The sequence below is a fragment of the Mercenaria mercenaria genome, chromosome 6, assembly GCF_021730395.1.
Source record: "Mercenaria mercenaria strain notata chromosome 6, MADL_Memer_1, whole genome shotgun sequence".
Taxonomy (NCBI): domain Eukaryota; kingdom Metazoa; phylum Mollusca; class Bivalvia; order Venerida; family Veneridae; genus Mercenaria; species Mercenaria mercenaria.
Window position 1 is genome coordinate 13,797,084 of NC_069366.1, and position 16,700 is coordinate 13,813,783.

Sequence of the window (16,700 nt, forward strand, 5' to 3'; positions counted from 1 at the left end):
CTGATTTGAATTTTGTTAGAATTATGTCCCTTTTTAATTAAATGTACTAAATTGAACAAATATATATGTCATTACAGAATAACTGTAGAACATTCAATCGCAGAATTGAAGTGTTACAAGAGCGTAAGCTCTGTATGGAGGCACTCACGACAACGACTTTCAAGAACCGTACATGTCTGTGCGTAGAAGAAAACATGTCGGATTGATTGTATAAACTGATAACTGTCAACAAGAAATGAATTTCATTTCATTCATGTTTATGCCATAATACAGTATAAATAAGAAGATCCTTTTATTTTGATTATTTTCCTATCTTCCGTTCATTTATCTAGTAAAAAAAGCTGTCCATCTTTTCGTCCATCCACTACTGACAAATTAAAACAATAAAGTAATACAAATACAACGTCTTTAACGTTAATACAGAAATAACAAGTGCTCCGCCAAGCGGGGCAATATACGCCCGAAGGATTATATCAGGGGATGGGAGCAAAATTGAAAGAACTTTACTGTTGAAGCCCAAACGAAAAGGACAACAAAGGGAAGAAATTCCCCGAAAAACTCTTAAGTCCACTAAAATCATTACCAGGTACAGATATATCAAATACACCTTAACTTTGCAGGTACCATCCATGTTGTACCACAGAAAAGTGGTATCGGTTTTTTTCCCTACGGCCAGTAATAAAAATGTTACAAAATAACCAATTTATAGTAACATAATAGGGAAGTAATTCAATAAAAAAATATTGTAAGTGAACAAAAAATGGATATGCCAAATAAAATTAAGAGCACCTCAATGCAAAGCAACATAAACACAAAACAAAGTCATGTGACCTTTGACCCCTAAGTGTGACCTTGACCTTGAAGCGAGCCATGCGCTCTGCACGTCGTCTCAATGTGGAAAACATTTGTGCCAAGTTTCTGTAAAATCCTTCAAGCAGTTCAACAGTTACACATCGCACTCCAAACAAAGTTATATGACCTTTGACCCTTAGTGTGACATTGGCCTTGTATCTAGCCATCCAAAACATGCGCTCTGCACGTCGACTCGATGTGATGGACATTTGTGCAATGTTTCTTTAAAATCCCTAATACAGATCAAGAGTTACAGAGCGGACACGAAACAAAGTCATATGACCTTGACCCCTAAGTGTGACCTTGACCTTAAAGCAAGCCACCTGATACAGGCGCTCTGCACGTCCTCTTGATGTGGATAACATTTGTTTCAAGTTTGTTTAAAATCCTTCAAGGAGCTGAGTCGACACGATATTGTTAACGGACAGACGGACAGACAGACAGACAGCCAGATGAACACCTGTGGTATCCCAAAATACGTCCCTTCGGGCGTATAATAACAACAAAGGAATGGAGACGCAAGATATTACGTTTTCTACAGTTTTCACAATGTTTTACCTGCTGACCTACATTTTGATCCCAACTGACCCAGTTTAGATTTTTTCATGTTGGACGACGACGACGATGGAATACGGATACATTGCGATCAGACTAGCTCATCTTTTCAACTTTGTCGCAGATGCGCAACTTATGATATTGAAGAACATTTCAGGAAAGTGTTATGACGCTAGATCAAATACTTTTTGCGATATGTATAACAGAATATTTCTCTGGCAAACAGACGGACGGACAGACAAATCCAAATATTATCCTGTGCAGTGACATATTAAGCCAGACCTTACCATCATTATAGGAAATTTTTTCCTACCAAACATAAATTAAAATTATCATGTTGAGACGGTCCCCTTGAAAAATCGATCGTCTTAGGTGTTCACAGTCCACGTAGACTTAATCCGTAAATGTCTAATTTTACAAAGAAACTTGCCTCGGCCTGGCTGTCATGGTCTTTTGTTTTGCATTGACCCATTCTGGATCTTATTCATGGCATATTTTATCCCCAATGTATTGTCTCATATTCCTTCTGTTGAAAGAAAAAAATGGCACCAAATTGAAAGTAAAAAACACATGTACCTGAAAATAAATATGCTATTAAGATAGAAATGACATATTAAGTTTCAAAATTAAACTTAGCTAAGACTGAAAATATTTTGCAAACATGGTACCTGGTTACTCTGGCTACTCTGGCTGACCAGAGTAGCCAGAACATGTTTAAATCCTAGAAACTCTAGCTACTCTGGCTGAACTCTGGCTACTCTGTTAGAAACAGCCAGAGTAACCAGAGCAAATGATATCCTGGTGACGCGGGCTACTGTGGCTACTTTGGCTGACTAGAGTAGCCAGAACATGTTAAAAATCTAGAAGCTCCGCCTACCCTGGTTGAATTCTGGCTACTCTGGTCAGCCTGAGTAACCAGAGTTCTGGTTACTAGATGAACTCGGGCTACTCTTGCTGAACTCTGGCTACTCTGGCCAGCCAGAGTAACTAACCAGAGTTTTGACTACTCTTGCTGAACTCTGGCTACTCTGGCCAGCCAGAGTAACCAGAGCTATGACTTCTCTGGCTGAACTCTGGCTACTCTGGTCAGCCAGAGTAACCAAAGTTATGACTTCTCTGGCTGAACTCTGGCTACTCTGGCCAGCCAGAGTAACCAAAGTTATGACTTCTCTGGCTGAACTCTGGCTACTCTGGCTAGCCAGAGTAACCAGAGTTCTGACTTCTCTGGCTACTCTGGCTGAACTCTGGCTACTATGGCTAAACTCTGGCTGAACTCTGGCTACTCTGGCTGCTCTGGCTAATTTTACGCACATCAAATAACCAGCAGTAGTCTGCGCTTGGAGAGTGTTCCCTACATACCTTGGACAGTTTGATTTAATTACTTTGGAGTACTTTTACATGCACAGGTCTTGTGTACTGGACAAAGTGAAACTGAATATAATGGAAATTTCTTCTCACTCAGAGTCTGGCCTGATAATACCAATGTTGCATAGAAGAGTCGTGCACCTAATTCACAGGTCAAAAACTCTTAATGGCTTTATTATGCTTCCCTATAACAGGCAACTTTGTCCGTCCGTTAGGCCATACCAAATTGATTTGTCGTTCGTCGGAACTACCGCATCAACGATTTCATTCCCGAGAAAAAGAAAAAAAAATTCACCCGCCCGCACGTACATAAAAATCTCCGAAAATTTTTTTTTTTCTGCTTACGCGGTCCGGAATGATAACGGCAAAACAGGTTTTATCGCTGTTTTAATGCGTCAAAGTGATATTGATCGGAATTCATGCGTTCGTAATACATGTAGCTGATGACTCAAACTCAAAAAGTCGGGAATTATGATGTTTTTCATCATTTGTTTTAAATCTGGAGTGTCTGTGCTAGTGCCACACATGGCCGTCGATGTGCCGGTAGATGATGAAGTAGGCACGTTCTACGATTGTTCAATACAGTGAAAAGAACAAGCCCGACTTGTAAGACGTGCACGGGGATTCAATTAAAAATATTTGGATTAAACATAGAAATATTGTTCAGATAAAGTTTTCAAACCATTTGTTATCAGTTGTTTAGTTCATTATTTTAGATCTCGAGCCAAAGCCAGTGCTTTCTTAAAAAAAAAGAAGTTTGTTCACAGATCCTGACTGATCCATCACATTAATTGTCTGGGGCCCAGACCGTTTTGAACGAAACTTCTTTAGTACTGCAGTCAGATATTCTATCAAAATGCATATATTCAATTTAAAAAAATGTTTAGCTTTTCAAATAAGTAGTGTAGATATAAAAAATAATTTCTGTCGTATTGTAACCCCAATTTTCCCTGTTAGTATATTAATTTGCTGTGAATTGATTGAAAGAAAGAATCTGAAAAAAACAGACCTTCCCAACTCAAAATTTTTTGGTCAGTCAAAGCACAACAAATAACACTTTTAAGAGTGGCCATATTGGGATCATTTTTTTGTCCGTCTGTTATCATTTTTTGACTGAAATGAACCTCTACCACAAAAACTTAAGCTAGCCTGATCTGTTAATTAAGAAATTATTCCAGTGGGATTCGAGCAATGTCGAAGCATTTAATTGTGTGCCCAACTCCGTTTGATCTCATTGGTCAAGTGACTTATTACTTGCCCCTCACCTCTACCGTTTGGAGTTTCTCTAGGGGCACAAAGTTGCTCATGCCATCTAACTGGGTTTCAGAAGATGTGTTAATTATTCCACTTGGGTGCCCATTTTGTGTTAAATATTCCTCATCCTCTGCAGTTAAATGGGCACGCCTTCTGAAAAATGTAGAACAATCAAAATTAAAAAATAAGACACTCATCCCTTAGTAATTATAAATACAAAATAAAAACAAAGTGATTCAGTGAGTTTTAGCAAGAATTTATTTGCAAAACCATTCATGTAGTCTTTAAAACATATAGAAAAGCTATCTACTGTGTTAGTCGCACTGTAAATGTTAAAGTTCTGTGTTATTCTTAAAGAAATGTTAACTTCATGTATAATCATAACTACAAAAAAAAAAAAAAAAAAAATACCCGCTCGCTCCATGTAAAAGCTACCCGCCTCTGAAAAAATCAAAATTGAGAAAAAAAAAAAAAAAAAAATTCGCTCGCTCGCTCCCATTGTTTTTGAAAATTTTCCGAAGAACTATGAATCAATTTGGTATGGCCTTAGCGCTCAAGGTGTAAAGCACCCATACACGGTAGTACTGTTATCCTGGTGGTTAGAGGAGCGGACAGTGCGCATAATAGGTATTCATGAGTACTCTCCCCTTTATCATTTATGGATCATTAAACGTAGAGGTGAAATCGAAACTAGTGATTTTAAATGTTCTTTTGTGACAAACCTGTAAGTATCTACAACATCTGTATATGTTTATTGTATATAAGCTAAACACCAGTTCTGGGTAGATAACGGAATGAACGGTATGCAAGTAGATCTACATAATGTCATATTTACAGACATGTTCGTACGTGCTGGCGACGTGTTTTGTAATTTAAAACCAAGCAAGAACAATTTATAAGTAGAATAATGATAAAGAGATTGTATTTGTGGCTCGATATGAGTGCATTCACCAGTCAATGTTATATTAAACTTGAGTCAAAAATCCGTAGGCCTACTCTCTGAAAACAATTAAAATAATTTATTTAAAATGAATTTATAAAGTGGGCGTTACACAAATATTTTCATGCTCAGACATAGATAAGATCAGTCAGTAAAGCATATTATAAAGACCTCACATTAATCAGTAATTGTAATTGCAGAACGAATGGCCGAAGGTACGAATCTATCGAGGTCTATTCAAGGAGGGTCTGATGCCGATTTTGAGATATCTTGCACCCCTTGTTCTGACGATGGATGCAGGACGGAAGCGACTAAATATTGCCCACAGTGTAAGGAATATCTATGCACTGCATGCACACGATGTCACACACGTTTTGCTGCAACAAGAGATCACCAACTTACAGACCCAATGAAACATAATGGCTCGCGAGTAAGGAAAAGGACAAAGGCTATTCCGAATGCCAGCTGCAGTTTGCACCCAGACAGAGAAATTGAAATGTTCTGTGGCTCGCACGATATGGTGTACTGTGCTCTATGTATTGCTAAAGATCACAGGTAGGTATTTACATATCAAATAATTTCAGTAGTAAAAAGTTTTGGTGTGCGATTAGCGTGTTTGGTAGCTTGTTTGTACACCACCAGAAATCCATATGTGCAACCCCTCAAGGAGACAGTAAACAGTTTTCAGAGCTTCTCGGCCCGCCTACCCAACTTTCAAAACCTCACACAAAAGTCGGTAACCACACACCTGAAATAAAGATTTTCAAGGTTCTTTTGCGTACCAGGTGTTAAAGGTCCATTACTAAAACCCGAACGAGTATTATATGAAAACCAGAGTTTGTAGCTGAGACTTCCTATTTACTGAAAATATGGCTCACTGCATCAGATCTGACCAAATAGTCATGAATATGTTCAAGAATAACTAATAAATAAACAAAAAATGTTGCCTATGTCAAACCGAAAGTATGTTTTCCGACTGCTTACGAACCCGTCGAGCATCTTCGGATTTTTTCGGAAGAATCCTCCGAAACGAGGCTATAATTTATAAATAGATGCCAAATTTATTATATGCCCAAAAGATAACGTGATTTTTACAAAGTTAGCACATGGAATTCAACAATTTTGTAACTCACAAAACCTTCATGAAAATCATTCTTATAATACAGGTAATAAACAGCTATACTACAAGTTTGCGGAAGGACAATTCAGGCCCTTCCCGAATAAAAGTGCTTTTACAACTTCGTCTGCAAACGTTTTCAGTTAATCTCTTTTCAGTATAGTTTTAAGAATATAAATGAATAACTGTCTTACACTGCCGAAACAAAATGTGATTGAAATTTACCTAAATACACTGATTTATGTACATATGGCTACATTAATTTAATAAGATTTTAGACATTAAACACATTGTCTTGGCCTAATATATCACTGTCAATTTTAAACATAAATTTTGTACATTTCATATTTTTCGTGCATAGTTCTGCACGTTTGGTAAACCGGAAGTGATGGCGTAACGTCATTTATCCGGAAAACATAGAATAAAGCCTGGATTCGGCGTACGGAAATGAAAATCAGTTCATGAAATAATGGTAATATGTGAGTTAATTTATTAAAATAGCACTGTTACTATCTTTCAAAAGTTAAAATATCATATGAAAACATGTGACACATAAAATAATTCAAAATTATGTCTTAAATATAGCTTGAAATGGGCAGTTCACTTTAATCATGGCCAAATATCTCAAAAGTAAGCACACGGACTTATACATTTTATTTTACCATATCATAGGCCATATGTTTATTTACCACTCAGAGAAATTTCATTAAAATCTACATTTTAGGAAAATTTCTATTTGCAAAAATGTTACAAAAGTTGCGATTTTCCCATAGACTCCCATTATGAAAAATTGCGTGAGGTCCAAATATTTCAAATCAGTCAAGCAAAAAATCAAGCACACGACCCTATCTTTTTTATTTGCTGAATGTTCTTAATGTATTCCGAAGTTTTGAAAAATCAGACTTTAATCAAATTCTACATTGTAGAAAAAATTTCGATCCAAAAGTAAATCACGTGATCCCGAAGAATTTCCGACCGATTATGGAAAAACGATATACATGAAAGTAGGACAAAATGACCCCGCATGTCAGTCTAAGAAAATACAGAAACAATCATTTGTTTCTCTGTTCTTGTGTTGATTTCAAGGGAATATTGCACGACAATCATAATGTTTAGCACTATATTACAAAATGTGTAGGTTTTTTTAAAGATTTATGTCTATTCATTTGTCTTTATTTTGCACCTTTAAGCATCCATACACGGGCCTCATATCCCTATGTAAGTAATATTAGTAATATTAGTAAGAGGAGCGGGGGCTCGAACTCATGACCCATAGTTGCATTGCATTGTTTGTTTATTTTTGTCTTTAAACATATCCAATACCTATAGGTGCTTTCGGATGTTCTAGTACTCTCATTTGTGTTTGTACTAAATTTTGATAATAAACTAACCATTACTTTACATGTATGGGATGTTATAGATTTTAAAACTGATCATTAATTGCCGTAATGCATTTCGGTTAATTGAATATGTTGACCGGGCTTTAACTCCGAGTGAAAACTGATACCGATTTTCAGAAAATTAAACTGTTTATATGTATAATATATATTTATTACAGATTATGTAATAACGTAAGCGAGGTAGCAGAAGCGGCCAAGTGTAAAACATTAGCTCAGTCATCTATTGGAAACAAGATCAGCCATCTGCGAGACGATCTGGTGACTACTAAGGAAGAGAAAATAGGGAACTTACAAACCTTAGAGACGGAAAAGAACGAGCATCTGATGAAAGTAAAACGAACAAGCAGGAAAATTATTTCTCGTATTGAGAAGCTTAGAGATGAAGCGTCCACCTCCGCAGAACAAAAATACAAGAAGACAGAGCAAGAACTGCAAGCCGACACGATGACTATCACTGAAGCAATAGAAAAATTGGATAAATCTAGGGAGCAGATCAATTCTTTCGAAAACCTAAATCAGACGCAACAGTTTGTGCAGGAGAAGATACAGAACTTTATGTTAGAAGGTATTGAAAAGCTAAGTATTTGCACGAAGCAGAAGAAAGCCAGAGTGATACAATACACGGAGAATAAGGAGCTGATCGAACAGATCATGACTGCAGCGTTCCTGGTAACAACTGAGGAAAAGAAACAAACAGAAAAAAGCCCGAGGAAAGAACCGTTAAAGATAAATTCAAAGAAAGCGGTAAATGTAAAGGAGAAATCTGATATGACAAGCTGTAAAATCATCGGAATATGTCAGCTTCCCGATGGCACTATTATATTGGCTGACGAGAACAACAAGAAGATTAAAAGGCTTGATGATGATTATAACGTGAAAGACCACTGCGATCTAGGCAGTGGGCCGTACCACTGCGACCCAGACAGTGGGCTGAGTGGTGTTTGCTGTTCTGGTGAATCAGAGGTAGCTGTTAAAGTCGGCGGGACTAAGGATGGCAAAATAATATTTGTTAATGTGGGTGCTTCTTTAACGCAAACGAGGAGTTTCGATATTGAAGGTGGAGGTTACTATGGAATTTCATTCTTTGCGGATAATTTTTGGGTTAAAACTGATAGCGGTATAAGCATATGTAACGTGAATGGTACAAAGGTAATGTCTATAGGTAACAGTTTTTCAAAGGAAATATCAGAGTCACCAACCAGAATATTCCCTGCCGGCGCTGACACTACATCACTTTACATATCTGACACGAATCAAAGTGTTGCAAGTGTCGATGGTTGTAGGAAAATTACAAAAGTTTTCAGGGATAAACGTTTGCAAAACGCGAGGACAGTCAGCTATTATCCAGATGGAACATTATTTTTGGCAGGATATTCCTCTAACAACATCATTATGTTCAGCAATGATGGCAAATGCCTCGGGGAATTAATCGGTGCTAAAGATAACTTACAAGAAATACAGGGGATGTGTTTTGACAATAAGCGAAAACGTTTGCTTGTTGGTTGTCGCAGTAATAATCTGTATGTCATAGAAATGAATGACTGAACTGGTTGCAGTGTTACTGTAAGCAGGCTGTAAAGGAGAACTATCGACTTTGTGCGTTACATTTACAATATCATTCAGAATCATAACAAATCATTGTATTTTCATAAAACGTTTTGTGTATGTTTCGTGCTCTGTAAGGATAAAGGATTCACTATGTTTTGTTTTGGTGCATGGTTGATTGTATAATTATAATTGAACTGACCTAAATTGTAACATTTTGAAGATTTTTGTTTTGGAGTAAGTTTTATGTACAAGTTTACATTTGATGATACAAGTATAATACAACTATAAACTGCAGATAAATTACTTTATCTTTACAAAGTTGTATTACCGCATGGAGCTCTTCGACATATTCACACTGTGCGGGAGTTTATAAAAAACAGTGCACCAATTAATCAAATTACTGCTTACGCCTTTTTAAAAATGTCTTCCCATACATAGCACCCAAGTTCTACCATTGACAACCTTTTTGAGTTCAACGATGCATAACAATCAAACAATAATATAAACATGCTGTCGTTTAAATTATCGTGCGGAAGTAGTACTGAGTCTACTGACACAGTATTATTTTTTTAGCAATATGTAAATTAACAATCAGAAGCATTTTCGTTTTAAACAAAATATAATAACATCTTGTCCTACCTTTGTTTTCCAAATAACTTGAAAACAAGTAGATCTACTTTTTTATCCGTGTTCACATCACTGAAGTCTTTAAAAGGCTTAATGTGTAAATAATACACACACGTACATAGAGCAAACTGATCTATTCTATTTATAGAAAAAATTAATCATACGTATCACGCGGATCCAGATGGGCAAGGGCTCCGCACCCCTCACCCTCCTGGAAAATCCCAGAAAAAGGAAAGAGGAGAAGAAGGAAATAAATTGGGTATCACACACACATTAGAAAACATACCCCAATATTGATCTCATGAGCGGAACAGAGGGGGAGGGGGGGGGGGGGTGGGGGTCTTTCGGAAATGCAACATTAGGACCGCATTCAAAGTGTATGTGGCTGCTGCTACATACGACCCGACGTAATTCATATTAATTTATGTTAAATATCTCAAAGAAACAAAGAACTTTACCTTTAAGAAAACTTAATTTTATTATTTTCCCCCAAAATAAAGGGGTATATTGTATATAAAATTGCAGTGGAAAAGGTGTTCAATTTCAAAATTTTCCATGAGGGTGGGTGGCAGGGGGCATGCCCTCGACCCCACTAGCTGATCGGCTTCTTTTATATTTCAGGCTGTTTTGACAACCCTATACTTGTAAACGGCTAACATCCACACACACACAAATCAAAATATTTAGTGTATAAAGACACATGTTTGTCATAGTAAGGGGTCGGTCGGACCCCACTGAGAAAAATTGGCTGGATTTGCGCGTGGATCAATTCACCAATCCGTTTTAAGGGGACGCATATTGCTACTTTCACAGTTCATACAGAAATGAGGAAGGGGTGCATATTCAAGAAATCGATGGTGGGAAGATAAAAAACATATTCCTAAACTGATATAATACTGATGGACACCTGTAATATTCAGTACTTGGTGGATAAGGATGTGGTACTATGAATGTACTAATAGGAAAACAGAGGTCTTTGAGAAAGTACATTCAACACAAAATATTAAGCTTTTGTATAAGGAAAAAACAGGTCTTTTACAATAACAGTGTTACAAATAATGTTGAAGGGATGAAATTTTCTTTCTAACACACCAGGTTTGCTTAAACATGTAAAAATTTAACGCCACGTCATTTCAGCTCGGGATGGACGCCATATTTCTCATTGATAAAAAATGTAAACAAAAAAATCAGAGTGGGATTAGCATTGCAAGGGCATAACATGACATTCTACACAATGAATACCTTAGAACAGATATCTAAGATGCTACACAGGTCAGGTGGGTTAAATGCATAATGTCGATCACTTGAAATTCATCTTGAAAAGGTGGTTAATTTTAGTTTTTTTTACATGGTTTATAATTTTCCCACGACTTCTCAGCGATTCACTGCAAAAAGTATTACTGCGTCGGACGAAAGGTAACTCTAATAAACAACGGGAGACAACTTAGGTGTCAGCACGTGTATGATTTTTAAAAAAAAAACATGTCGATGATTATAATTTCTTACCAAATAATGAATCCTTTTCAGATATTCGTCTTTAATATTAGAAAATTATTAATTTCTGTGGACATTTATCAAAAAATATTACTTACAGTGGACTACTTTGCGCATCAAACTGGTTTCCGCTTCAGTTGTGAAGACACTTCCGTTATACTTTTTGACAACAATAACAAAACACAAAATGAATCAATAAAGTCACTTATAAACCGACTGCTATTTACATCAGTGTAAGTATAGTTGTTGTTACAACATTATACTTGCTCATTACGTTATGAGATAAAGTTTATCTTGAACTGCATAATCCAATAATTACGTTTAGATGATACTGCATTTACAACTTATCTGACCCCGTTTTTTACGTGAATGACAGCATTCTCGTGCAACTCGTGCAAACAGAGTTATGAAAAGTATGGTGGAGAATTCAAGGACAAATTATAAATGACATTAAAGTGAGGATAACTGTATATTCGTCCAGTTTTGATCATTGACATTCCTGCTGTGCATTAGTAAGAGTAGTCAAGGCTAGGAGCCTGGATCACTTTTTTTGAGTAAAAATCCGAATCAGTCACGCGTGACTTAAGCGTACCAGGGGTATTGATTTTCTAGCATTTGCAGACGACGCATTACGTACGGTCAGGATTCTTTCAGGGTGATTCATAATACACAAGTTCAAACATGTTTACCTCTGTTTATTTGCTAAGTACAGTAGATTGGGTATTTCATCTTATTGTTCACTTAAATATTCAAATCATTATTGCCGGGGAATCAAACGGGCGATATTTTTACACCAACGTAACGTTCCACTTCCTGTTTTACTTTTATGTTAAACTTGATCACGTACACTAGGTTTATCTTAAAATCCCATGTTATTTATAGTCACCAATTTTGTAAAATCCTATATTAGTTAAAGCAACAGCTCAGGTAGCCCTACAAGCGTTGAACGTCTATTTCCGTAATCTAGCCTTTTACACTATATTTGCCATTTAATGTTTTACCTTATATAATTTGATGTCTCACAATATACAACACATATTGGGATTCTTTCACTTAAACATATTCTTATCGATCAATCAATTAAATCATAATATTGCAAAAAAAAAAAAGAGAAAGTATTTACAGTTAAGAACATTAAAGAGTATGTAGGTGATAAATATGAATATGCAATGAATAATATACATTTACGTATGATAAATGACCATGAATTGCAATTATGTTAAATGAATTATTTCATTCTATATGGGCCGGAGGCCATTTATACAATAAATATTTGAATAAGTTAGATATAGGGTTTAGGAAAAGCAACACTTGTTATAGTTTACGTATTTTATTTATTCATATCAATAACATAAATCAAAAGGACATACAATACAAAAAGACAATAATACATGTACATAATATAACATTCATTCATTTCTCTACAACACATGATAAAACATATTGCTTTAATTGTTGTTTTTTTTCATATCTAATATCCATAAGGGAAAGAGCTGAAATTTTGAGAAATTACTCTCTTATCAAAGACAATTTTGTAGTCTTTCGTTTCAGTTGTGGTGATGATATTGCATGTATCTTGATTCCTGGTAATCTTATTTGTATCTATTACCTTAAGGCATGCGTTTCGTGGCTGGCCAGTAACCATTTGTTTTAATGTATTAAAATTAATATCCAAAGAATTTTTAAAATTGAGAGTGATGCCCCGTACTTTACAAATAGAGGATTGACCCTTTTTGTTTGGTTTTTCTAAACAGTAAGCATAGTTCTTAGGCCCTCCTGTAACAAATTTAGTTATTTGATTGTTAGGAACTTCATCAGTTAAATCTCCCAGGAAATCACCTAAAGGGGGTTCCCATTGCCCCTTCGAAGAGGTGAACACAACAGAATCAGTTTCACAATACAGAACTCTATCTCCTAATGGTTGCAAATAACTATACAACTTTAAACGCGCTTGTGCTGTGGTATATGCAGCAACAATTACATTAGTTCGGCTTGAAGTTTCTATGAAATCGCTGGTATAAGCCCAGTCAATCTGCACAGCTTCGTCGTTTATAAAACGAACATTTTTTATTTCTTGCTGGTCTGATGCCATCATATCTACGAACTGAACTGGATCATCAATATAGGTTGTTTGCGTCAGATTAGATCTTTGGCCGAACTTCCCCCAGAACGAGTTCAAAATAATTTTGGCCAACAGTCTCAAACCAGGATTGTCCTCAATTTTATTATACTCTAACATTATTCCTTCCCTATCAAAATACTCTTGAATATATTTCTGCTTGTCTGATTCTGTTTTACACCAGTCTGGCCAACCACTGGCTTCTTGTTTGACCTTCAGGAATGTGTTCACGTACTCCGTAAAAAGGCCACCTGTTTTAGTACGGGGGTCGTATTGAGCCATTTCATCAAAATGCCAAACTTCATAAACTTTTAATAACTTATAACCCTGAGATAAAGCCATTTTCACCTCATCGGTGACCCAAGTTCCTAATATTGCTCTGTCATTAGCAGTGTGCTGACATATGCCATTTTCATACGTTTCACTGCAAGTGCGACATAGGCTGAACATCAGTTTGCCATTACATTTTGTAGGCAAAACAGGCGTATACAATTTCCTTGGAGGCAAAATCTTACATTTTATTAAACCTTCATAATTGCTTATATCAATGAAGTTTTCTGTGATGATCCTTGGATGCCCCAGGGGTATTTTTCCTGTTTTATTAATATAAGGATAAAGGGAGGTAACGTCAAAGTATTTTATGCAATTTTCTTCCGTGGACTCTGCGTACATTTTAAATGCTTCTGTGCGTCCTCCATGAAATGCATCTCTTGGTTCTAGCGGTAACACATATTCTAAAGAATCAATGTATTCTCTCGTACTAGGGTTTTCTTTCAACAGTGTTTTGAATTTACATTCCCAGATGCATTCGTAAATATAGTCTTCTGTTTCAAGGTATTTTTGTTTTTCAATGGTAGTATTATATAATTCAGCCATTGATAGTCCATTGACGGGATTTATGGTACTTTTAGAAAAACATGTGGGACAACCATGCCAAAAATCACCATGAAACTCAAGAACAACTTTTTTTCCATCATTCGTTTCATAATATCCATCGACTTTGTAAGGCCCTATTTGCTTTTCTCCCTGATTTCTACCATGTTGTATATAAACATGTCTTTCAGATGCTAGATAAGAAAGCCACTGATAGGCCATTACTGATTGTTTGGCCTCAGGTCTGTAACCATGAGCTGGGATGATGCCAATAATTTCATGGTCTAGGAAAAGCGTCCTATAGACAAGATTGCAAGCTGACGCAATGGTGATGCATTTCTCAAAAGGATCTATTCCATCATTTTTATCATTTTTGGTAAGGTCTTTGAAAAGTGTCCTAAATTTAAGACAACATTTTCGAAGGATATCCACATCAGACTGACAATAACGTAAAAGTTCTGCCTGCAGTGAGAAGGGTCTTCGCATATTCGCCTTGTACCATTCCAGAAACTTTTTATGTGCCTCTGGTTTCATACTATCGGGGTTATAATACTTTATGTCAGGCAAATGATTAAGTTCTTTTGATTGATTTTCTGTTGTATTAAACAGATGCGGAAAGTACCCTTTGGCTATTTCAGTTTCCCCAAATGCTTTTGGCATTTCACCCAAGGCCATGGGAATGAAGTTTAATGAATCTATAAATCTGATTTTGAAAAGAGATACCATAATAGACATGTATTTAGATCCTGTTGTGATTACCTCGGGCAGAATGGCATTATCATACAAGAATTTCATGATCGGATAACTGTCATAGCCTTTGAAATTGTGGCAAATAACTGTAGCACCCTTGTTTTCGGCTGTAAATAACCACTTGCAAAATTGTTCGGTCGTACTGACACCTGAGAATATCCTTTCATTAGGACCACAATTTGAACATTCAGATGAACCAGTAACATCACGGGACATGCATACGTTACAAACCTTATGTGCCACACATAAATTCGGTATATGCTCCATTGAACCACACCATGACTTTTTACAGTTTACACATGTACCTTTGACACCCGGGAGATAACCATTTACACATTCCAGACGCTTATCCTGAGTGCATTCGAAATCAAAGAAAACGTATTTTGTTTGTTTTTTATGTTTTGTTTTCTCCTCAGTTGTGGTTTCATCTTGTTCAACTGGTTGCATATAGCATAAATGGTCATCTGTCACATAGTCCTTGCAGGTATTGCAATAGTGTTCACCGCAAATATGTATTTTTTTATGTAGCGACCGATTTATCAGTTGATAACAGTCCATGCACCGATAATAAAGCTCACACGTAGATTTTCCATTTTCTGTCTTATTTTTATGTAAGTCAAAGCAAGTTTGATTTACAAATTTACAATTACACTTTTCACAACACTTCCAGTCTTCCGTATTATCCTTGTGAAGTTTTCGGCAAAAATGACAAGGGTTATTGCAGGTATGCCGTTCTTTGTGTTGGTATCCTTTTTTACATGTCTTGCAGAAGTAATTTCTGTTGAGAAACCCCGTCATTGAAGTTATGACGTCAAAATGCTCGTCATGATTGTACAAGTATATGGGAATGCCACCCTCTGGACCTTGATACACGATGGCGTTGAAGTGGGCTTTCGACACCACATGAATTTGATAGTTAAGAAGAGAAGCTTGAAACCTTTTAATTTCATCTACTCCACATGGTCCAACTGGCACGTCGGCTTTTTGGTGAAGATTTATTGCTAGCTCACATTGAATCTTGCGTCCCAGTCGTATGCTATTCCACATTGGGTGTTTTTCAACGCGAGCAATGGCTGTGGCTAATGCTCGCGCACAACATAGTTTATCTCGATTTTTTATTTGAATTATGCTTGTCTTTTTTTCCAACATATTTGTAATGTCAACCGTTGGTTTCATTTTGTATCCTGATCCTGATACGTTTGCAACATGGACGAGTTCGATGCCAAATGTCTCATCAACCACAAACTGTTCATACGATTGCAGCACTCTTTCTATTTCTGACAGAAGTCTATCCACTGTTAGAGATGATCTGGGCATGAACGGTAGTACAACTGGATAGTCCAGTTCGGGATTGTCCATAGATACCCTAACGTGATCGTTGGCTGGTATGTTTTCCGTCACTCTGGCGAGAATAGAATGGAAGAGCACTTTCAGTGCTTTCAATATGCTCGGCAAATCTCTCACTTCTAAGTCCTTTATTTTAATGTTATAGTAGGACGCCGTTGTGTTGTACTTTTCAATTCTTTTCTCATTTATCTTCTCCATACTGTAAAATTCCACTGCATTATCCTTTTGCGTTAGCTTTTGTCGTTTATGACCGATATGGTCACTCTCTTCATCAGAATGATTCCTTTTTGCACCACCACCACTCTGATTTTCATGCTGTAAAAAATGTTCATCCAAGTAATCTTTTCTTGTAAACACTCTCAGACACTCTGGACAGTGGTGGTTATTTTCATCGGCATGTTTCTGTTGATGCCTTTCCAAGTTTGCCTTTCGAGTGAATGACTTCTTGCAACTAGGACA

At 36.5% G+C, this 16,700-nt stretch overlaps 1 protein-coding gene across 1 annotated transcript; it reads left to right on the top strand.

Moving 5' to 3' along the window:
* The first annotated feature begins 4,661 nt into the window (after positions 1 to 4,661).
* Positions 4,662 to 9,334, top strand: LOC123549619 (uncharacterized). Its single transcript, XM_045337846.2, has 3 exons — positions 4,662 to 4,750; positions 5,167 to 5,521; positions 7,642 to 9,334. Exons 2-3 carry the CDS (start codon positions 5,172 to 5,174, stop codon positions 9,026 to 9,028), a joined length of 1,737 nt encoding a protein of 578 aa, XP_045193781.1. The 5' UTR covers positions 4,662 to 4,750; positions 5,167 to 5,171; the 3' UTR covers positions 9,029 to 9,334.
* Positions 9,335 to 16,700: the final 7,366 nt, after the last annotated feature.

Excerpts from the sequence above, each read along its gene's own strand:
- LOC123549619 (XM_045337846.2), top strand. The coding sequence starts at position 5,172 with ATGGCCGAAGGTACGAATCTATCGAGGTCTATTCAAGGAGGGTCTGAT. Across the intron at positions 5,522-7,641 it reads TGTATTGCTAAAGATCACAG|ATTATGTAATAACGTAAGCG; the intron begins GTAGGTATTTAC and ends TATTTATTACAG.